At 37.4% G+C, this 24,098-nt stretch overlaps 1 protein-coding gene across 1 annotated transcript in view; it reads right to left on the bottom strand.

Moving 5' to 3' along the window:
* LOC150081256 (putative U3 small nucleolar RNA-associated protein 11) overlaps window positions 1-24,098 on the bottom strand; it is a 91,785-nt gene that overhangs the window by 66,788 nt on the left and 899 nt on the right. The window contains exon 2 of the mRNA XM_090379544.1: window positions 14,417-14,478. Coding sequence (XP_090235670.1) covers window positions 14,417-14,478 — 62 coding nt within the window. The remainder of the gene's footprint in view (window positions 1-14,416; window positions 14,479-24,098) is intronic.

Here is a 24,098-nt window from a genome sequence, read left to right as displayed (position 1 = left end):
AACTTCAATTGCCACTTCTCAGTCCATCTGCCTAATTTTTTAAGATCTTTTTGCAGTAGCTTACCTTGATTACTGTCATTAATTACACTACCAACCTTTGTATCATATGCAAACTTGAACATTAAGCCTGATATGCCTTCATCAATATCATTGATAAATATAGATTGGTTGGTTGGTTTTGATTTTATTGGCGCATTAGCTACTAAGGCTATAATGCGCCAAGACCAGGTCATATATAAAAAATTTTTAACTTTCAGTGACTAGTGATTAGTTAGGTCACTATGTCAAAATGTATAACAAATGTATAAAAGGTATAAAAGAAAAATGTAAATTTTATATACAAGCAAAAATGAAGAGACTGTTAGAGATGAGTCATTAATTAACCTAACTGTAACTCTTCTGAATGGAATCTAGAAGTCAGAGAGGTTTTGGCAGCATCACCCCAGAAGTGGAAACAATATTCCATTGTAGGGTGGATTTGCGGTTTGTACAGAGTGAACCGCTATTTGGAAGAAAAGTAACAATGATGGCAAAAGAGGAACCCAGGGCTTTTAAATACAGAGAAGCAATATTTGTTATGTGCTTATGCCAGGAGAGATTAGAAGTCAAAATAATCCCTAATAAAGATAGGTGACCTTATCTAGAAATCTGTGTCAGATTTCTAGACAAGATCACATATCTCTATTCAAAGGTAAGCATAGAAGCAGAAGAATCCTTTTTGAGAGATATAAGACAGGACTTGAGTTTTAGCAGGATTTAAATCAAATAAGTTATCTTTTCCCTACTGGAGAATTATCTGAAGATCAATGTTTAAGGAATTGGCAATGGATATTCGAGTAGTTGAAGCTCTTTGTGCAGGGCAAGGTTTCTCGAACTGGAAGATGGAATGTGCCATCATCAGAAAAACTATGGATAGGATTAGAATTTCCAGTCAATGGAAGAAGTTCATTAATATACATGAGGAAAAGAGTGGGAAAAAGAAGTGAACCATGGGGAGATTTTGGATACAAACAAATTGCTATATATGCAACATTCTTATTTTGAACAGCCTTAGCATATTTAATGGAAAACCAAGGTTCAGATAAAGAATGGGATTTTAAGGTGTGGTTCAGAATAAAAGATTCCATCCCAGGGAATTTCAGAGCAAACATATGTACAAATACCACCTTCGAAGTGAAAAGAATCATAAAGTGAATAATTGGGACAATTGAGATGAGCTGCATTTGAATCAACCAATAATTGGAATTCTGTCAGAAAAAGTATGCGAGGTTTGGCTGAGTGGAAATGGGCATCATTGAGACCACATATATTTGTAAAATGAACGAGGAAGCATTTGGGAGGTTTAGACCTTTTTGCAGATAAGTTTGTTCTATTAGTTTGACTATTCATGATGTTTTTGGGATTTTAGAAATATCAAATATATAAGAAAAAGGAAGGAAGAACATGTTGTATGAAATAATGAAATTTTTGTATATGGCATACACATAGCAAGAATATGCAGCTCATTAACATAATGTGGCCTCAGCAATTCCCTCCCAACATATATATTACTTGGACTCCCTCCAGTCACTATCTGTAAGGTAGCAAGATTATACACTAGCTGATCTGGAAGTCTCCTAGAGAGTTGCCAATAAGTTCAGTCTAGTGGACTATCTAGCAGCCAGCCTGCAAACACCGTTTTAGAGCCGTACCCTCGAAATGTAAGGAAGATTGGATCTCGCCACGATAGCCTCAAAAGACATCAATCATACTGTATGATGGAAGAAATGGGAGAGGGATTGCCGGAGCTTTGCTCTGGAGACTAAACGTGGATTCCCCACTTCAAGCCTTCAGTAAGCAAAGTGGTGGTACTGCACTGGTTGATGAGAGTCACCTACCACATAGAATTGCCTGGTAACACAGAGGGCAATATTCCTCTGTGTGGTGTGAGCACTATACCTCGACCTGCTTATATTGGTTCGCACTTGAGTGGTTGTCTCCAGTATACTAGGTGCCATATTTCAGGACTTGCACACAGGGGTTATACCTAGGGTTACTGTCAGCCCCACCATCATGAAGGTGCAAGCAGTGAATTTGGCTGTCATAGACCAACTGGACTTCACTGAAATTAGGTGTCAACGTGACTTGAGGATAGTCTGAATATCAGTTCCATCAGCATTTCAGATTCCTGAGTAGCAAGCCCAGATTGACACACCTGAGAGAATGTCCATGACAGCTTCAAGGACCATTTGATTCCATCTGGCACAACAGGTTACTGAATAAGCTGAAACATGTTTGGATCCCAGTTAAAGATCTTTAGACAGAGGACCACTGGGTGACTGCAAGGCAGGAGGCAACTGGTTGTAATTAATGGTTATTTTTCAGGTTGGGTTAACATAAGAAGTCAAGTCCCTCTAGGAGCAGTGCTAGGATGACTGTTGTTTCTGAGTTTTTTTAAGTGAAATGGATGATTTCTTAAGTGCAATTAGGGCTTACAATACTGGGTTCCTGAATACCGGGATATCGGTAATTTTTTTTCATTATTCAAATACCAGTATTGATACAAAAATACCGTTTTTTTGGTACTAATTTAAAAAAAAAAAATAGTTTATAATCTAATTACATTAAGGTTATAAAATCACCTTTATGTGATTATGATGTCCTTATCTCTACTAGCAAATGTTCGATAAATCATCGATAGGGCACCATGCAGCATTGCAACCTGTCCACGATTCTCGGACAACTTCATGCCTGACCGTATCGTAACTCCCAAGTCCCGTTTCTCCACTACTGACTTTAGTTCAACTCCACCAAGTGTATAAGTTATTTTGGGGTTGCTGTTCCTCAGGTGTAAGACCTTGTTGCATTTTGCTGAATTAAAGCATATAGCTGCCACTTTTCTGACCATCCCAGAAGTCTATCTAGGTCACTCTGAAGAAGCTCTGCTTGGCGGCGATCATTAACTACTCTACTGATCTTTACATCATCTGCAAGTTTAGACATTACACCCTGTATCCTTTCATAGATGTCATTTAAGATAATCAAAAACAACAGTGGTCCCAATACTGATCCTTGGGGAACCCCGCTTCTTACATTAACCCAGTCTGAGAAATAACCATTTATCACAACCCACTGCCTGGTGCCCTCAAGCCATCATGCTATCCATCTAAGAATTTTCCTTATGATTCCACCCTGCTCCAATTTATAAAGTAACCGCTCGTGTGGAACTGAGTCGAATGCTTTGCTGAAATCCAAATAAACTGTCAAAATTATTCCCTAAATCCAACTCACGAGTGACCTGTCAAAATGCTAACCTGATTTGTTAAACATTATTTTCCCTTTACAAAACCATTCTGTGTATCCTACAGCATTCCATTTCCATCTAAATGATCCTGAATTCCACCCATGATCACTGCCTCCATGATTTTCCCTGTTTGTTATTTGGTTTTTAAGAGCATTAGCAACTAAGGCCATATTGCTCCGGGGAGATGCGGTGGTCATTCCCTGACCTTTCCGCATCCTCTATATTTGGTGGTCACGGGCTCGAACCCCAGTCTAATCAAGAAGCGTGTGCTAAGCACTGCTGCTCCTGCCCACCTGGCTACGGAGGCACCATGATTTTCCCTACTACTGAAGTTAGACTGGCCAGTCGGTAATTTCCCGTTACACTCCTAGAACTGCCTTTATGTTCCAATTAACACCAATCCAATGGAATCTCTTAGGAGTTCAGTGATGCTCTCATAATGGTTTAATGATTCAATGCACTTACTTGCTGCCTCCTTTAAGATTATAGAGTATATGCCATCAACCACAGGAGCCTTACTCGCCTGTGGGCGCGAAATTCTTCTCATTAAATCAACATGTGAAATTTCAACATCATTAATTACATTTTTTTCAACTTCACTCCCATAATTTTTCATTTCTTCTGTAAATATCGATGCAAAGTAACTGTCGAGTTTATCTACAACATCAGTTGGCGTATCTAATACTATCCCATGCAATTACATATGCGTCCGATCTGATTTGTCCTTCTCTTCTTTGCATTTATATGTGCGAAGAATTCCTTAACTGCACTCTTTGCTCTCTCCCAGACTCAATAAAGATACTATAGTGAAAATTATACTTCACTGAATAAAACATCTTTCTCCTTCAGAAAATGATGAACATAATCGAATCTTGGAAGACCAACATGGAACAGAACATCACCATTCCGCAAATTCTTTCCAAAATAAGAAATTGCCCGACTCCAATGATATTTTAAAAGATGAACTTGAGTCGGAAATTAATGAAATACTTTTTTAACTATTTTTGCTAAAAAAGTTCAAAGCCTAGAAAATATGGACTGAGATCGTCTTCGATTATCTCAGTACCAGAATAGAATCCAAAAGGGCGTTTTCTGCCGCTAATCAATTATGTACCAAAATTAGATAGATCCATTTTAAACGATCATACTATTGATTGCTTATGTTTCTTAAGAGCTCACTTTATTTGGAGGTAGTGTAGATGCTTAAACATAACTAAACTTTGCAGTAACAATATGTATTTTTTTGTTTTTAGAATAACTGTATTTTTAATGATTTTTTTCAGAATATTTATTTAAAACTTGAATTCAAGTAATTGCAGTACTTGTTTTTTCCTTACTTTATTAACTGTCATCAAAATTTATTGAGAAAAACGTTTATTTTATTTTTGGAATACCGGTATCCCGGTTTCATAAATTAAAAATACCGAAATACCGATATTAAGATTTTGACTGGTACTGTAAGCCCTACGTGCAATGTCAAAATCTGCAGATGTCAAGATCAGGAGGGTAGTTAATGATTGGTAGCACTTCATGATAACTACTTAAAAACAGGATTCGGAGATGGCCAGAAAAGTAGAAGCTATGTTTTAATGCAACAAATGCAAGATTTTACACTTGGGAAATATCAAACCCAAAATAACTTATATGCTTGGTGGAGAATTATACAATGTCATTTTCTCCTATCTCTTTTGTATCTTAGAAAGAAGGGACTAAGAAGACTAACTTAGGTTGTACAGTCAGTCCTCATATAGCACGATAGTTGTGTTCCTAGAAACCCTTGTGCAATGCAAAATCGTGCAATATAAACAACAGACCCTATGGGAAAAATAGGGTTAGGTGCCGACCACCCAAGACTGAACACACATTTGTAACCAAAATATTACCAAACACAATAAATAATCGAAATAAAATACATAGACAAGACTGCAGCAATAATTCAGACACAGCATGGGTTTGTTAAGGGAAAATCTTGTCTGACAAATTTGATAGGATATTATGATGTGGTTACAAAGGAACTGGATGCAAAAAGTAATTTTGATATCATGGGGAACGAGAATGTGTCCGCTAACAAGAAATCTGAGGGAAAAAAAAAGAGAAAGAAAGAAAAATCGTTAAACATTTAATGTAAAATTAAATTAAAATATATACAGATTTTGAACAATATTTTTGTAAATAATATACATACAATTGTGCTATGCATATTATGACTTTATCTTAAGAAAAATACATACGGTAATCACTTATTTTCTTCTGCACCTTCTTCCGGCTGATAATTTTGTTTTCAACATTTGTTTGGAGTGAAGAAACCATCGAAAGTCCTTCAGTATCTTCTTAAGCGGCGAAAACCATTTTTAAACGATTGATTTGTATGAGCGCTTCTTCTATTTTCATCGGTGGTTCGTCGTTAATATGTTATGACCTCCTTCCATTTCTTCATCGACAGAATGACCTCCTTCCATTTCTTCATCCTCATGAGGAACTTCTTGAAAAATATCGATGATAATGTCGTTGATATCTAGAGCACCATCTTCTGTAGTGAGGTTCGAGTCTATATCTTTGTAGCCAGGGTCACTTGTAGCGGAAGTATCGTACATTATCAATAGATGTTGAAGTTCTTGTTCTTCTTGGCGCTCCACATTGCTGTTCACAACTTCAATTTCTGCATTTGAGAAGCCAGACTTTACAAAACAGTTCAAGACAGTTTGTTTTCTAATTGCGTTTACTGAAGAGGAAATCCATTGAATCGCATCTAGGATGATGAGTTTCTTTGCAAGGTCACTCGCACATGTTACGTCGTTCACGTTTGCAATGAGATGTCTTAAAACACGTTTTCTGTAGTGAAGTTTAAATTTTTTTATTATTCCTTGATCCAAGGGCTGACACTCTGCAGATGTGTTTGGTGGCAGAAAAACGATTTGAATGGTGGACAATTGAATGTGCGAGTGAGATGCAGCATTATCCATGAAAAGAATAATTTTTCTGTTTTGATGAATCATGTTTTGGTTAAAGTGACTTATCCACTCGCTCATGATATCGCGTGTCATCCACGCTTTTTTAATAGACTTCCAGTCAACATTCAAAAGGTTCAACTTTATGCCCTTGAAACAACGAGGATTTTGTGGTTTTCCTATAACAAGAGGTTGTTCAAAGTCTCCCAGCATATTTGTACACAATAGTACAGTCAAGCGTTCCTTAGAAATTTTTCGGCCCTGGCACTTTTCGTTTTTTAGACTCATTGTTTTTTCAGGAAGAGCTTTAAAAAACAACCCTGTTTCGTCACAGTTGTAAATGTCCTTAGCTTCAAAATCACGACATAAATCTTCCAATTTGACGGTCCACTCTGTTACAACCGGTCAGAGTGGACAGTATCAACAGATCCACCTTCATCACTTACGGTTTTCCAAGAAATTTTATGCCGAGTTTTGAACTTGTCTAGCCATCACACGGAAGCTTTGAACTCATTTACTCCCATAGATTTCGCAACCTCCAAAGCCTTTTCCCTAATAATAGGCCCATTAATGGGAATTTTTTTAGACACGTGCGTGACAAAACCACTCATACGTAACATTGTCAATTTGAAGTACAACAGTTTTCGGGAATGATTTTTGAACCTGATCATTTATGTGTTGCGAAAATTGTTTGAGCAGTTCATTTTTTTTTTTTTTTGATGTCGCTTACCTGCGTCTTCCCGATTTTGAATTTTGCAGCAAGATTGCGAACACTATTTTTTTGCCAATTATACGCATTAATGAGTTCGACTTTATCTTTTAAAGTTAAATGTTTACGAGAAGACATTGTGCACTTCACACGACACTGAACAAAACTGAAACTCAAAGACGAAAGGCCGACAAAATTCCCGCCCCTGCACACACCGAATTCATCAGAAGTTTTACACGTGCCTTAAAATTCTTGAAAAAGGGTTTAGAACTGCGACGTAAACCTTGATAAAATTCAGAGAATCGGAAATAGAAAATAAAAACACAATTGAGGCAATACGTGGAAGAAACGTTCCTAGAAAAAGGGCCGTGAGCTCGCCCGCTGTCCGTTATGGGGAGATCAAATTAAGTGCTAATCTAAACGAAACAGTGCAGATTGCCTGTCCGCGTCTGTTACAGAGAACGTCCGCTAGACAGCAGCTGAAAACACGTTAAAACCAATAAAAGAGAGTTGGAGAATTTGAAAATGTCCGTTGTAGAGAGATGTCTGTTAAAGAGAGGTGTCCGTTAGGAGACGTTTCACTGTATTTGGATTTCAGGAAAGCTTTTGACACTGTTACGCATGGAAGACTATTGTACAAATTGGAGCAGAATAGTATTAAGGGTAAGTTGCTACAATGGATAAAAGGATGGTTAAGTGGGAGAAGACAGAGGGTGGTAATCAATGGGTGTTGCTCTTCGTGGACTAATGTTATTAGCGGAGTCCCACAGGGTTCGGTGTTGGGTCCACTGTTGTTTTGTATATTTATCAATGATATTGATGAAGGTATATCAGGCTTAATGTCGAAGTTTGCAGATGATACAAAGGTTGGCAGGGTTGTTAATGACAGTAATGGCAGTGTGCTACTGCAACAGGATCTAGATAATTTGGGCAGATGGGCTAAGAAGTGGCAACTGAAGTTTAACCTTGACAAATGCAAAGTACTGCATATGGGTAGAAGTAACCCCAGTGAAACGTACCAACTGTGTGGTACTACACTTAAGGTGGTAGAAAATGAAAAAGACCTGGGAGTAATTGTGCAGTCAGATATGAAGTTTTCTGAGCAATGCAGACAGGCTGCCAGAGCAGGATATATAGGAATTTTGCTAGCAGGGAAAAGGAGGTGATTGTCCTTCTGTATAAAGCAATGGTCAGGCCACGCCTTGAGTACTGCGTACAGGTCTGGAGGCCTTATTTTAGGAAGGATGTAGATTTACTTGAGCATGTACAGAGAAGGGCAACAAGATTGGTGAGGGGAATGAAGGGATCCTCTTACCAAGAGAGGCTTAAGTTCTGCAAATTGCAGTGGCTGGAGACTAGGCACCTGTACGGTGATCTGATTGAGGTATAGAAGGCCTTGAATGGGTTGAGCACGCTGAATTCTAATGGGATCCTTCCACTTGTTCAGATTACGAACCTAAGGGGGCATAAATTCAAATTAAGAAAAGACAGATGTAGAATAGATGTGCGGAAATTTGCCTTTAGCCAGCAGGTGGTCAATTGCTGGAACAAACTTCCATCTGTCATTGTGGAAGTTGATAGGTTGAAGGAGGAACTGGACAGGCATTTGGAGGGAATGGTGTGATTTTTTTTTTTTTTTTTTGGCTGATGTTGCATAAGCTCATACACTTGCTTTCTTGCATCACATGCCACTACTACGTAATTACTTAATAAAATATTGCTAATGTTTTTGCTTATATCGTAAGCAAACTTGATTTTTGTTTGATTTTCTATCCAAACAGATGACAGCCATTCTATCTCTTCCAATTCTTTGTGTCTTGATTTAATGGATTTTAATTACACTTTGAGTTGTTCCTGCTATGAAAGTTGTTTTTATTTTCTCTGCATTCTTTCTAATTCTCTCGTTGCCTCATTTAGGCCTATAGCACGTGCAATATCACATGGTCTTTCATTTCGCTCAAAGCATTTCACAATTTCATATTTTGTCTCTATCAACAGAGGTGGACTGGCCATAAGCCTTACCGACGAAACCCCAGTGGGCCGGAGGCCAGTGTGATTTTGGCCATAAACTATAGTATGAGGCCATTACAAATTTTCCTGGGTAAGAAATTTTGACCCAGTCCGCCTCTGTTTATCGATATTGCTTTTCTTTTTCTCTCTGAATCTGTAGTGTCTTCACCAGGACACTTCCTCTTCATACCTTTTAGGAATTTTACTCATTTTTAGAGAATAAAGCACAATTACAAAACGAGGAGGCACGCTTGATACACATAAACAAAGCTGCGCACATGTAGCAACTGAATAAACAAAACCGTAAAGGCAGAGATACACTATTAACACCTCACATTTTACTAAAGCACATTTCTGGGGGTTACTACCATAAAACAATAAAAACAATTTCCAGTTGCGTTTCTGCTAGTGGAATCTGTTATAAACTGGTAGTAAACTCGATCTAATGGCATTTGAGATAATACCGATAGCTGGAATTGTGTGGGTTTTTACCTTATGGTGGTGAAATGTGTTTCCCCTTCATTGATACAAAAGAACAAATACATTTTCAGAATCTTCTCTTCATTCCTATCGTGTTGCGTTCAGTTGGGATGATTCCGCGTTCGACTGCCATTTCTTGTAAACACAAAGGCGAATCATGCATAAACGAATTCGGTTCATGTTATATACGATATTGTTCCCCTATTTATAAATCGTGTATGATCGAATTCGTGTAGTGTAAACACGTGTTATACGAGGACTGACTATACTGCAACTACCGTCTACTGATGCATGTTGACCACCATAGTGTTCAACATGCATCAGCAGAGAATCTTTTTCTGAGCTGTCAGACTGATAGGAACTATCACTTTATTACCTTGGCTAATGAAGAACCTTAAGTTATTCCAAATGCTTTATGCTGGCACTGCAGAACTTTCCAAATAAGAAGCTGGTTCTTCAAGTGTCAAGATCATTCGAAAAAATGTCAGAGACATTATTACTCCAGGAAACTTATATTGTGCCACCTGTCTCTTGAATTGATCGACCTGAACAGAATGATATTAACCTGATTACAGACAGAATGATATACATGCAAGTCACTGACATGACTTACATGTAATCATACTGAATTATTGGAAATTTGATAGCAATGCAACAAAATTGTGCTTGACCTCTGCTGAGAGGCTTTTTTTGACTAATGCAAAGCCCATGTTTATTTCTACTGCTTTGTAAGTTTGTAAAGAGTGCTAAATTTCACAGTCTTTTCTTGTGAGCCATTCAGAATAGCACTAGGCTTATCGAAAAGACAGGTCAATAAACTCAGCTCAGAGTTGTTTCCATCTTATGCCAAGGAATTTTTTAAGCTGAAGATTGCTTATGATTTCATAGAATTTCTTTTAGATTTCATAGAATTTCTTTTTGATTTGCTTTCAATAATTTTAAAATTTACAACTTACAAGGTGCCTCCGTAGCCAGGTGGGCAGGTGCGTAGCACACGCTTCTTGATCAGACCGCGGTTCGAGTCCGTGACTACCAAATACAGAGGATGCGGAAAGGTCAGGAAATGACCACCGCATATCCCCGGGGCAATATGGCCTTAGTTGCTAATGCTCCTAAAAACCAAATAACAACAACAACTTACAAGGGTAAAGAACAATTGTGCCACCTCAGGTTTATTTTGAACTTTGTAAGAACAAAATATCCCTTTTCACTACTTGTTCAGTTCACCTACTGAACTGAACTATGAGGACTGGATTAGTCCTTGTAGTTTAGGGGGTTGCCTAAATTGGAAGTCAACTACTCCAAAGCAATGACAGACATAATCAAATGACTGTCATTTGAAACAATTGACTATATGCAAATTAGTTGCTTACAAAATCAACAATGATATATATAAAAAATGAAAAAGATGCAATGAAATTACAGAAAGTCTTAGTAAACAGGAATGAGAAATTAAAATTTAGAAATTTTATCAAAAAAAAAAAAATATATATAAGACTGGGTTATGGATCTGGGGTACTACGGTAAACGTAGAAAAAAACTGACAACCATAATGAAAAATAGACAAAAAGGTAATATCAGTGTATTTGTGTATTCGGTAGGGGAGTTGAGCTATCCGGTGTTTATATTTATATTTATATATAAACAGTCTAACTTTGTTATAACGAGCATGGCAATAATGAGATCACGGCTGTAATGATTTTAATTTACGCATATTCCCATATAATTGCTCACGGTTATAACGAGCGTACTACATGGATATACTGAACAAATTTCGGTAAATATGCAAACATTCTTAATTGCTGCGGTAGTCGGAAAACCCCAATTCTTGGAATAGACGAAAATGAAAAGGGCGACTTAGCTTTATGACCGCCTGCATCGGATTAGAAGCTGGTTTATGACCTTGTCCTCTAGGGATGGGGGGCTATACAATACTGCATTGGCGTTCCGTTTGTTGCATTACTCTATTTACAGATTGTCTTGTATTCACTGAACCATAAATTTATTTTGGGACTTCTAAGAATTTTGGAAATGGGATTTCTAAGAACTTTAAATGCATTTTGGGACTTCTAAGAACATTGAATGGATTTCTTGACTTCTAAGAACGTTGTATGCATTGCAGGTTGTCTAAGAACTTTGTACGCAGATCACTTTATCATTCTTAAAGTACAATCAGTTAGAAATGAACCCTTCCTTCAGAAGCATGTCTACTAATAAAAGAAAGTCTTTCAATTCGCGAAAAAGTGGAAATTATTCGTGAGTAAGAATGTGGTGCAAAAAATGTTGAAGTGTGTAAAAAGTTTTCTTTGTCCTCTTCAAGTGTATCGACATTGTGGAAGAATAAAAATGTTTACATATCACACTGGAAAAGAACATTAACAGAAAAAAAAAAAATTTTAGAAAGTGTGAGGTTACAGATGTCTATGAACCATTACTTAAATGGTTCACTACACAAAGAAGTGCTGGATTTTCAATAGATGGTCCGATCTTGAAGGCTCAAGCAAAAAAAATTGGCTAAACAATTTGGATGCGAGGATTTTGTATGTAACAACTGTTGGCAGGATCAATTTAAAAACCCGACATAACATCGTTTATGCAAAAATGAGTGGAGAATCTCGATCTGCAGATCCAATAATGGCAAACGAATGGATTGACCGTGTTTGGGCAGAAATCAGGAAACATTTCAATGACAAAGACGTCTACAAGCCGATGAAACAGGACTGTTTTATAATTTGACACCTCACAATATATTTAAATTCAAAGAGGAAAAATGTGTTGGTGGAAAAAGTTCAAAGGCTCGCTTGACGATACTTGTATATGCAAATATGACAGGAACTGATAAAAAAAAAACTGTTCGTTATCGGAAAATCATTGAAACCTCGGGGTGATTCAAAAACATAAGGAAACTTCCTGTGGATTACACTGCAAACAAAAAAGCTTGGATGACTTCGGATATTTTTCAGCAGTACGTAAATGATTGGAATAAGGAGCTGTTGAAAAAGAAGAAAAATATTTTATTGTTAGTTGATAACTGTCCTGCACATCCACAGATTCAAAATTTGTCCAACATTAAGCTAGTATTTCTATCTGAAAGGATTTCTAGTTCTACATCTGATCAGTCAAAGAAAACAGAAACTTACAGAATCTATATCGATATTGGATGCTATAAATTTATTGAATGATGCATGGAATAATGTTATTTCAACAACCATATCGAATTTCTTCAAGAAATCGAAATTAAATTCAAATGAAATTTCAATTGTAGATGAAGATGATGGAATCGAAGAAAATAACTTACCATTATCCGAATGGTTGCTACTTAACAACGTTGTAGGTTTTAATACAGATAACATCGATGAATTTGTATGAGTGGATGACTTCTTAACTAGTGGTCTTCCTACAGAGAGTGACATTGTAGATGCTGTGCTCAACAAACAATAACGACGATGATTGTGATGACGATATGATGACAGGTGAATCAAAATCAGTGCTGACAATCTCACAAACTCATGGTGCAATGGACACAGTCAATTTTTTGAAGGAAATGAGGCAAGTAATAAGACTTTTAACGTGTTAAGTGTTTTAAGGGGAAACTTAAGAAATATCAAAGTGAAATCTTTAAAACAAACATCAATTCATATTGATACAAATAATATGTAAGTATGTACTTATATTATTTTTTTTCTCTCTAATATTTCTTTTGTTTTTTGAATCTAACTTTTTATCAAGTTATTGAGAATTTTAAAAACAGGAAGTAGATTTAACTCATCACTGATATAGTGTTTATTGTTTAATGACCCCAGGGGTTTCCCCATCTCCGCTATCACGGATATAGTGAGTTTGATTGTTTGTTATATGGTTTTTAGGAGCATTAGCAACTAAGGCCATATTGCCCTGGGGATATGCGGTGGTCATTCCCTGACCTTTCCACATCCTCTGTATTTGGTGATCATGGGCTTGAACCCCAGTCTAATCAAGAAGCATGTGGTATGCACTGCTGCTCCTGCCCACCTAACAACTTAGGTGCCAATATAGTGAGTAACAGTTATAATGAGGAAATCTGTTGACCCCTTGATGCTCGTTATAACCAAGTTCGACTTTATATATATATAAATGGGTTTTTAATGTAACTCTTTAAAAGAAAAGTTTAAAGAGTCACAAAAAAAGAGGTAAACAGTAGATGAAATGTTTTCAGTGAAAGCAAGATTAATAAATTAGTACAATTTAATTTAATATTAATACAAATTATACATATATAATATCCAATCTTTAGCACATTGACAGCTGTCAATGTGCTAAAGATTGGAAGCACTGACAGCTTAAATGATCGTCAACAAGAACCTGATTATTTTAATAACTAACCAATATTAACATCAAGTGAGAATTAACTAGACTCTAAAGTTTTACTAAAGTCAGTGACATTAAAGTTTGATTCTTTCAAAGAGATAACTGCCATAAAGTTTTTTTTTTTTTGGGAATTGATGAATTTAGAGGAGATAAAATCAGAGTCACTATGGTGGTAATTGATTCTTTCAGGTAACCCCACTCTTATACACAGAAATGGTACTGCTTTTTGATAGGTAGAAAGGGGTCAAAGTGCATTTGCAGTGAAGCTAATATTAGTTATCCCAAAATGCCCTTGTTAAATTGATGCAAAACTGCAAAGCAGGTGAAATAAATTAAATTTATGCATTTATGGGAAGGACATTTTAAATTATTAATGATCATATTTCTCCTTTTAAATAACTGATAATTTTAGTCTGCATCGTCTCTTTTTCCTACGTAACTGTAATTTTCAGTAAACAAATTCATATAGCATATATGAATTTGTGGTGTGCGTATCTTGAAAAATACACACACCATAATTTATATATGAAGTTAATATATATTTCTCTGTTTTATTTTCCTATCTGTTAAGTCACCCCTAAATGGCAAAGCATCAATAATATAAAATAACTAAAATTTCAAATAAATTTATATACATACCTTGCCCTTTTTTTGTAATCCTTCTTCTTTTCAAGTAGTCCCAGGTGCTGCCTACTTGCAGGCTAAGATAAACCAAACATACACAATAAACAACTCACTATTTGGATGAAGTTTAAAATTAAGAAAAATAAACTGACATACACTACCACTTAAGTTTAATGTTCCAGTTGCAAACATCACACTAATGCACAACAATAATCTATTAAGTGTAACGAATGAATGAATATATATATTTTTTCATTGTATACAGAATGTAAAAAATTTAGAAACTGATCTTAGCTTATCTGCACCACTCTAAATAGAACCCATGCACACATTTTATTCATCACTCTTTGTTTTTATTATAAAAAAATCATTTTTAACTTTTTCTGTAGAATTGAATATGGGCTTTAATAATAATTTACATAATTTATCTAATTTCTCACAGCCTAAAATTACTTGTGCTATATGCATTTTTCACTCATCTTCTATTGTACTCCACTTTTCTCATGTTTCTGGTTTTTTTTTATATGGCAAATGAATGTCAAATAGAAATTTTCAGAAAAATAAACTTTTTTTTTTTTTTTTTGGTAGTTGTTGGCGCATAGGCTACTGTGGCCATAATGCACCTCCCAAGGTTTTTGCAGTACTTTGATCCAAGCCCGAGGCGGGAATCGAACCCGCGACCTTTGGGTTGCCAAGCGAGCACTTTACCCACCCGGTTAGCCCGGTCGGCAGAAAAATAAACACAATGGGAACAATGATCCAAATTACAAAATGCACCATTGGAGATATACTGCTCTTATTCATCCATACAACCATCCTGGATAGTGAGGGCTAAAGAATAAATTATAATTGCTGGATGAGAGATGTTTGTAAACTCCAATGAATTAAAAAATAGATGCTATAACCATGTGTCATCTAACAGACACCAAAAGTAAGCAAACAACTCATCCTTCATAATACACAGAAAAAATTGAAACAAAAACATAAAATACTGTAACTTCATTTAAATGGTACATGAGAGAACATGATTCCACAAAAGGCAAAAAGGTAAAGTACATGCATGTATTATCCTTCCAGCAGGCATTGCAAAAAAAAAAAAAAAGTTGCAAGTATGTATATATACATTTCGTAGTTAATTTGATATGTTAGGAATAAAAGTGAAAAACAGTTTAAAAATGTACACTTTGATACTATATCGGATATAAGAATGAATATTTATTTTTTTTTAAAACCAGACTTACAAAAGTGCCATAACAGGTGGGTTTTTTTTTTTTTAATGAAAACCCCAAACACGAGAGGTATTAGCATTAGTAGAGGCATATGATGCAAGAAAGAAAGCTTATGCAGCATCAGCCAAAAAAAAAAAAAAATAAATAATAATAATAAATAAAAAATAACCACTTCCACTTCACCTCTCCATTCGTTCGAAATGACTGTCCAGCTGAGCCTTAAATTTATTTAGGCTATCAACTTCCACAACAAGGGATGGAAGTCTGTTCCACCAACCAACTACCCGCTGGCTAAAGGCAAATTTCCGCACATCTATCCTACATCTGTCTTTCCTCAATTTGAATTTATGCCCTCTCATGTGATTATTCTGAGCAAGAGGCAGAATCCCATCAGCATTGAGCATGCTCAAACCATTCAAGGCTTTATACACCTCTATTAGATCACCTCGCCGGTGCCTTGTCTCCAGACACTGTACTTTGCAAAACTTAAGCCTTTCTTCGTAAGAGCAACCCTTTATTCGATTCACTAATCCTTGTTGCCCTTCTCTGTGCTCGTTCCAGCAGCTCTCATCCTTCTTGAAATGAGGACTCCAGACCTATATATAGTACTCAAGTTGTGGCCTGACCATTGCCTTATACAAGGGAATAATCACCTCCTTATCCCTGCTAGAAAAATTCCTGTATATCATTGATAAGACACCATGAGCTACTCTTGCAGCCCGTCTGCACTGCTCAGAGAACTTCATATCTGCCTGCACAATTACCTCCAGTTCCTTTTCATTCTCTACCACTGTCAGTGTAGTACCACAGAGTTGATACGTTGCTCTGGGGGTTGCTGTTTCCCATATGTAGTACTTTACATTTGTCAATATTAAACTTCATTTGCCACCTCTCAGTTTATCTGCTCAACCTTTCCAGATCGTGTTGCAGCAGCATAGCATCAGTAGTGTCCTTAACAACCCTGCCAACCTTTGTATCGTCTGCAAACTTGGACATTAAGCTTGATATACCATATTAAAATATTATTTATAAATACAGAAAACAATAATGGACCCAACACTGAACCCTGAGGGACTCCACTAATAACATTAGCCCATGATGACCAGTGTCCATCGATTACCACTCTCTGTCTTCTCCCACTCAACCACCCCTTTATCTATAGCAGCAATTTGTCTCCAATGCCACACTGCTCCAATTTGTGCAGCAGTCTTCCATGCGCAACAGTATCAAAAGCCTTTCTAAGATCCAAATATATAATATCAAAGTTATTCCCTGCATCCAGTTCTTTTGTGACTGCATCATAGTATCCAATCAAATTGGTCATGCAAGACTTCCCCTTAACAAAACCATGCTGTGTCCAAGCTATAACTGAAGTCTTGTCTAGATGATCCTGCAGTGCTTTTGTAACCAGAGCCTCCATTAATTTTCCTGGAACAGAAGTTAAACTCACAGGTCTATAATTACTTGTGTCAGCCTTTGATCCTCCTGTGTGAATTGGGGTCACATTTGAACATCTCCAGTCTATGGGTACCTCCCCTGAGTCCAAGGAAGCTCTCATAATTATGGCTAAGGATTCGCTTACTTCCTTTGCTGCCTCCTTTAATATAACTGGACAGATCCCATCCACCCCAGGTGCCTTTCTTTTGTTCATCTTCGATTTCTCCTCCACTTTACTCTCAGTTATTACAAGATTATCTAGCTTACTGCCAGAGTTGAATACACCTCTGGAATTCTCCTCGCTGAATAATTCTTCATGTGTGAATGTCGATGCAAAATATTCATTTAGTTTGTTAGCTACCAGAGCAGGACCATCAACAGTTGAACCATTGATATCAAGTGGACCAATCTGATTCATCCCCTTCCTTCTAGAGTTTACATAAGTAAAGAACTCTTTGCTGTTTTTCTTTGCATCCCTTGCCAAATATTTCTCGTAGTCTGCCTTCGCCTGCCTAATCTCCTTTGTAACTTGGTTACAGATCAACTTATATCTATCATAGGCTACTGTGTCACGTGTAAATTTATATGTATCCCATGCATTTTTCTTCTCTGCCATATGTCTCATTAGTTCGTCTGACATCCACTTAGGCCTAAACCTTGAACAATATTTCTTAGTTGGTATGTAAAGCCTAGTAGCTTCCAAGTAATTATAGACCTGTTAGTTTAACTTCTGTTCCAGGTAAATTAATGGAGGCACTGGTTAAAGAAGCACTGCAGGATCATCTAGACAAGAATTCAGTTATAGCTCAGACGCAGCATGGTTTTGTTAAGGGCAGGTCTTGCCTGACCAATTTGATTGGATACTATGATGTAGTCACAAAAGAACTGGATGCAGGGAATAACTTTGATATTATATATTTGGATCTTAGAAAGGCTTTTGATACTGTTGCACATGGAAGACTGCTGCACAAATTGGAGCAGTGTGGCATTGGAGGCAAATTGCTGCTATGGATAAGGGGATGGTTGAGTGGCAGAAGACAGAGAGTGGTAATCAATGGACACTGCTCAACGTGGACTAATGTTATTAGTGGAGTTCCTCAAGGTTCAGTGTTGGGTCCGTTGTTGTTTTCGGTGTTTATGAATGATATTGATGATGGGATATCAAGTTTAATGTCCAAGTTTGCAGATGATACAAAGGTTGGCAGGGTCGTTAAGGACAATACTGACGCTATGCTGCTGCAACAGGATCTGGACAGGTTGAACAGATGGGCTGAGAGGTGGCAAATGAGGTTTAACATCGACAAATGTAAAGTGCTGCATATGGGAAACAGTAACCCCAGAGCAACGTATCAACTCTGCGGTACTACACTGACAGTGGTGGAGAATGAAAAGGACCTGGGGGTAATTGTGCAGGCAGATATGAAGTTCTCTGAGCAGTGCAGACGAGCTGCAAGAGTAGCTCATGGTGTCTTGTCAATGATATACAGGAATTTTTCTAGCAGGGATAAGGAGGTGATTATTCCATTGTATAAGGCAATGGTAAGGCCACATCTTGAGTACTGTATACAGGTCTGGAGGCCTCATTTCAAGAAGGATGTAGAGCTGCTGGAACGGGTACAGAGAAGGGCAACAAGATTAGTAAATGGAACAAAGGGTTGCTCTTACGAAGAAAGGCTTAAGTTTTGCAAATTACAGAGTCTGGAGACTAGGCACCGGCGAGGTGATCTGATAGAGGTGTATAAGGCTTTGAATGGTTTGAGCATGCTCAATGCCAATGGGATTCTTCATCTTTCTCAGAATAATCACCTCAGAGGGCATAAATTCAAATTGAGGAAGGACGGATGTCGGATAGATGTGCGGAAATTTGCCTTTGGCCAGCGGGTGGTTGGTTGGTGGAACCGACTTCCATCACTGGTTGTTGAAGTTGATAGCCTAAACAAATTTAAAGCTCAACTGGACAGGTATTTCGAACGAACGGAGGGGTGAAATGGGAGTGGGTTTTTTTTTTTTTTTTTTTTGTTTTTTTTGGCTGATGCTGAATAAGCTTGCTTTCTTGCATCATATGCCTCTGCTAATGCTAATGCTAATAAGTTCTTTGAATGCTTTGCATTTTGAATTTGCTGTTGGTAACATCATCAGTTGGTCCCACTGTATAGAATTTAAATACTGTCTCAGACCATCGTAGTCGCCTTTACGAAAGCAATAACCCTTCCCTTTACCCCTGATGGTAGTTACCTCTTTGAGTAAATCCCACTTCAGCACACTGTGATCACTGCCACCTAGTGGTTCCTCTATCTGCAGATTCTTAATGCATGAAGAATCGCTACTGATAATCAAATCAAGAGTATTACTCCCTCTAGTTGCCTCCCGAACATGCTGATGTAGAAAACAATTATCCAATAAATACACAAAAGCCTTGCTAGTGTGTGAGCGACCAACCACAAATTCCAGTCAATATCTGGGAAATTAAAATCCCTCATTATAAGACACTCTGATTTACGGCCCCACTATATTTCCCTGTACAGTTTCTTGTTATACTCATCAGAGTCATTAGGCGTATAGCACACTCCTACTCTCAATTTTGATCTCCCAATGCATATGTCACACCAAACTGACTCGACACTACACTGTCCAGCGATGTCAACTGGCTTCACTTCCTTGGATTTTATGTGTTTCTTAACTAATAGCATAACCCCTCCTCCCTTCCTATCCTGTCTATCCTTTCTATACACATTTTACTGCCCAAATTCCAGTTCTGCATTCCTTATATCTGTGTGACACCACATCTCTGATATCCCAACAATATCCGCCTTTGATGCTTTGAGCGAGCAATACCACAAATCCATCAAATTTATTTACCAAACTCCTAGCATTGGTGCACACGCAAGAATACATACACCTGCTCTTTTTCTTAGCTACCCTAACATAACCCATGTGTTTACTTGTACCGCAATGACTCCCAGCAGTCTCTGAAATATCCTGCATCTTGTTTTCCAGGCTTCTGCTCATTCCAATAGAAGCAGTGCAAGAATCACTTTCACCTCTGCCAGTGGCTACTGTTAATCTATTAGTTCTTGTATCCCCCCCAAGCTAGCAGTTTTCCAACCCACCTAACACTGCCTCGATAGCATCAGAAAATATTCTTGCATCCTTTCTATTTAAGCGTATCCCATCCCTGTAGAAGCAGTCCCTTCTGTTAACAAGTACAGACCAGGCTGAAAAAAATTCTACCCCTTGAGCCTTGCACAATTTTTTCAGGGCTGAATTGATCGACAAGGCTCTCATCATACACTCCCTCCTATCGTGTCTGGGCAGAATTGCACACACTTTCAAATTCAACACTAATTCATGGCTTTTTTTCAACAGTGACCTGTACTTGTTAAGTACAGGTCACTGTTGAATGTCACACATTAGAACCTATATTACTTAGTACCGTGCTTGGGTTGGAGTTTGAGAAGACAAAACAAGATATTTGCTGACATTGGACCTGCACTTCTGTAGACTGTAATTTTCAGGAAATATGTATGAATGAAGGTTCTTCCAGAAAATGGCAGAAAAGAGCAACTGCTTGTGTGTCACCAAACTTTTCCACTGAATTAATCCATAAATGAGTAACATGAGCCAGAATTTTGCCAGTGGATTGGTACTGACAGAATCCATACTGGCGATCGTTGATCAGATGAAAGGTTAATAGGTAGTTTAAGAGTTGGCGGGTAATTGATTTCTTTATTACTTTAGAAAGAGTAGAAGTAATTACAATGGGACGATAATTGGATGGGAGGGATTTGTCACCCTTTTTTAGGAACTGGCTAGATATGAGCAAATTTCCAAGCAGAAAAAAAAACACCTTTGGAATAAGAAAGTGAAAAAAAGATGGCAAAGAACAGGAGTAAGTTCAGAAGCACAGGTTTTGAGAACAAGTGGAGAAATGCCATCAGAACTTGGAGCTTTCTTAGCATCAAGATTCGTCAAAATCCTTCTGACATCCTTTTGACGGAAGACCACAGGAGGCATTGAATGGAGCATGTTGGGAATGGTGGAAGGTGTTTTACCAAGATCATTAATACATGAGTTAGAAGAAAAATGGGATGCTAGATGGTCAGCTTTATTCTTGGCTAAAGTGGCAACAGAATCATCTGGTTTTGACAGAGGTGGGAGCAGAGATGAGCAAAAGTTCCGGCCAATAGTTTTGGCAAGAGACCAGAATGCTCGGCTACCATTAGGGCAAGAAGCAAGTTTCCTACTCTTAGCCTGTTCAAAATCTAGTTTGGACTGATTAATAACTGCTTTACAATTGTTGTGAGCTTTGGTGTAGGCAGAAAATGAAACTGAAGAATTGGAAACAAGCCAATTACGATATGCAAAGTACTTCTATTGAACAGCCTTGGCTCATTTATTGGAAAACTAAGGTTTAGATAAAGGACGAGATTTTAAAGTAGAGGTGGAATAAAGGATTCCATTCCTAAAAGACTAATTTCACTGACACGATCTGAGCAAATGTTGACATCAGAAGTTTTGAAACAGTAATCCAACCAAGGAAAAGAAGAAATGAAATCTCGCAGGTCATCCCATTTTGCATTCTTGTAATGCCAAACAAAAATGAGGTTGGGAATAGCCGTGAGATAAAGGCGCCATTGGAGCAGAGACAATCACCAAGTTGTGATCTAAGTTGCCTAATGGACCACCCACTTCGAACTTTTACTTAGAAGAGTTGTTTGTGAGAAAAAGATCAAGTGTGTTGACTGTATGGTTAGGATTGCCCGGTATTCTTGTAGTTAAATGAACAATCTGTGCAAGGTCATTAGTAATTGCAAAAGCCTCAGCATCTCGATCAGCTGGGTTGGTGTGACTAGAAAACAGAAGCCGGCTGCAGTTGTGAACATTAAAATCACCAAGTGATTTTAATGTTCACAACATTAAAATCACTTGGTGATTTTACCTCACTGTTAGGAAAGTTGGACTGGAGAAAGTCAAGCTGCAAAGAGAGGAAGTCAAAGAGCTCCAAGTGATTAATGGAGGTGGGAGAACAGTAGAGACAACACATGAATTTGACACAATGAGGTAGAGAGATTTTAAGACAGAGAAGATCGAAAAGAGGAGATTCCAAAGTCTCTGACAGGGAATATCGAAACAGACATATGCACAAGTACCAGCTTTGAATCGAAAGGAATCATACAGCGAATAATTTGGGCAACTGAGATGAGCAGCAACTGAATCAACCGATAACTGAGATTCTGTCAGAAAAAGTACACGGGGTTTGGGATACTGCAAGTGGAAAGGGACATCGTTGAGATTAGAATTGAGACCACGTATATTTGTGAAATGAACTAGGAAGTGTTTGGGCGGTTTAGATCTTTTTGCAGATAGGCTTACTCTATTAGTTTGACAATTCATGGTGTATGAAGTAATGAAATTTTTGGATATGGTGTACACATGGTAAGAATATACCCAGATATTGACATAACGTGGCCTCGGCAATGCTCCCCCATACACACTACTCGAACTCCCTCCAGCCACTATCTGACAGAGTAGAGGTAGCAAGATTATACACTAGCTGATCTGGAAGCCTCCTAAAGAGTTACCAATAGGTTCGGTCCAGTGTACTAACCAGCGGCCGGCCTGCGAACACCGTTTTAGAGCTGTACCCTCGAAATGTAAGGAAGATTGGATCTCGCCATGATGTTCATCATAACTTCAAAAGTCATCAGTCATACTGCATGATGGAAGAGATGGGGAAGGGTTGGCAGGAACTTAGCTTTGGAGACTAAACATGGGTTCCACCACTTCAAGCCTCCAATAAGCAAAGTGGTGGTATTGCACCGGTTGATGAGAGTCATCTACCGCCTTCATAGCAACGTATAATTCAACAGAAATATTTCTTCTGGAATATAATTTAAACATATATCATTGAAATATATTTTTAAATAAGTTAGACAGAATTAATGAAGTGGAGTCACTTTTATCACGTGTTATAAAAAAAAAATGTACTTTTTGTATTATTTTTCTACATATAAATTTCTTTTACACATACCACACTGTATTAACTATATTTCTGGCTTGATTACAAAACATGCATTGGTCACTACTTTAATGGCTCCTCTTTTTTATACCTCTTCTAAAAACTAAGTGACTACTAAAGTGAATACCATGATCTCCTCTTGTAGACATTTACTGCCAGAGGCAGACCGGTTCAAAAATTCTTACTGTGGAAAACTTGTAGCGGCCTCATACTAGTGCTTATGGCCATATTGTTTATGGCCAAAATCACATCAGCCTCTGGCCCACTGAGAATATACCCAGATATTGGGTATATTCTCAAGGAAGTTTTATGGCCAGTCCACTGTTTACTTCTACTGCACCAATCAGTTACATAAGAAAATTTTCATTTTATTTTACAATAATAATGCAGTGATGATATCACTGTACTGTTATTGCATTGATTGATTTTGGATCTTCAAATAATCAAATGTCTTTCAGACATGCTTCTCCATTTCTAACATAATCAATAATGCAAATCAAAATGTCAAGACTATATGTGAAGGAATACTAAAATTAGCAAAGATATAATTCTGATATATATTTTAATTTAAGTTTAATTTAACCTGTTGCATTCTCTATGCAGCAACAAGCAGACTGATTGTAAACCTAAACCAAATGCTCACCTGCAGTGACTGATGCCAATAAAATTTAATTTAAAACAACCACAAACAGTCCTAATAGATCTTAATTGAAAATCAACAGCGCTAATGTTTCAAGAAAAAAAAAAATATATATATATATATACACAATACATTATAGTTCAACATGGGGCTGGCTGGTAACATACATGCTGTGCTGCCACAAAAAATGCATACCACTGTTAACTTTTGCAGTATCTAACATACAATAAAACTTACAATGGTTAATAATAGTAATGTTGGTTTCAAATTCCTACACTGTCATCCTCATTACAATTAGGCTAGAACTGCATGATGACAAGGTGAACTTTTGCAGATTGATTACCAATTATCTATTGATAATATATATGGAAA

Source organism: Mastigoproctus giganteus, chromosome 8, assembly GCF_048544385.1.
Source record: "Mastigoproctus giganteus isolate SK-2022 chromosome 8, ASM4854438v1, whole genome shotgun sequence".
Lineage (NCBI taxonomy): Eukaryota > Metazoa > Arthropoda > Arachnida > Uropygi > Thelyphonidae > Mastigoproctus > Mastigoproctus giganteus.
Note: the sequence above shows the minus strand (reverse complement) of the source record. Positions and strands in the feature narration are given on the sequence as shown.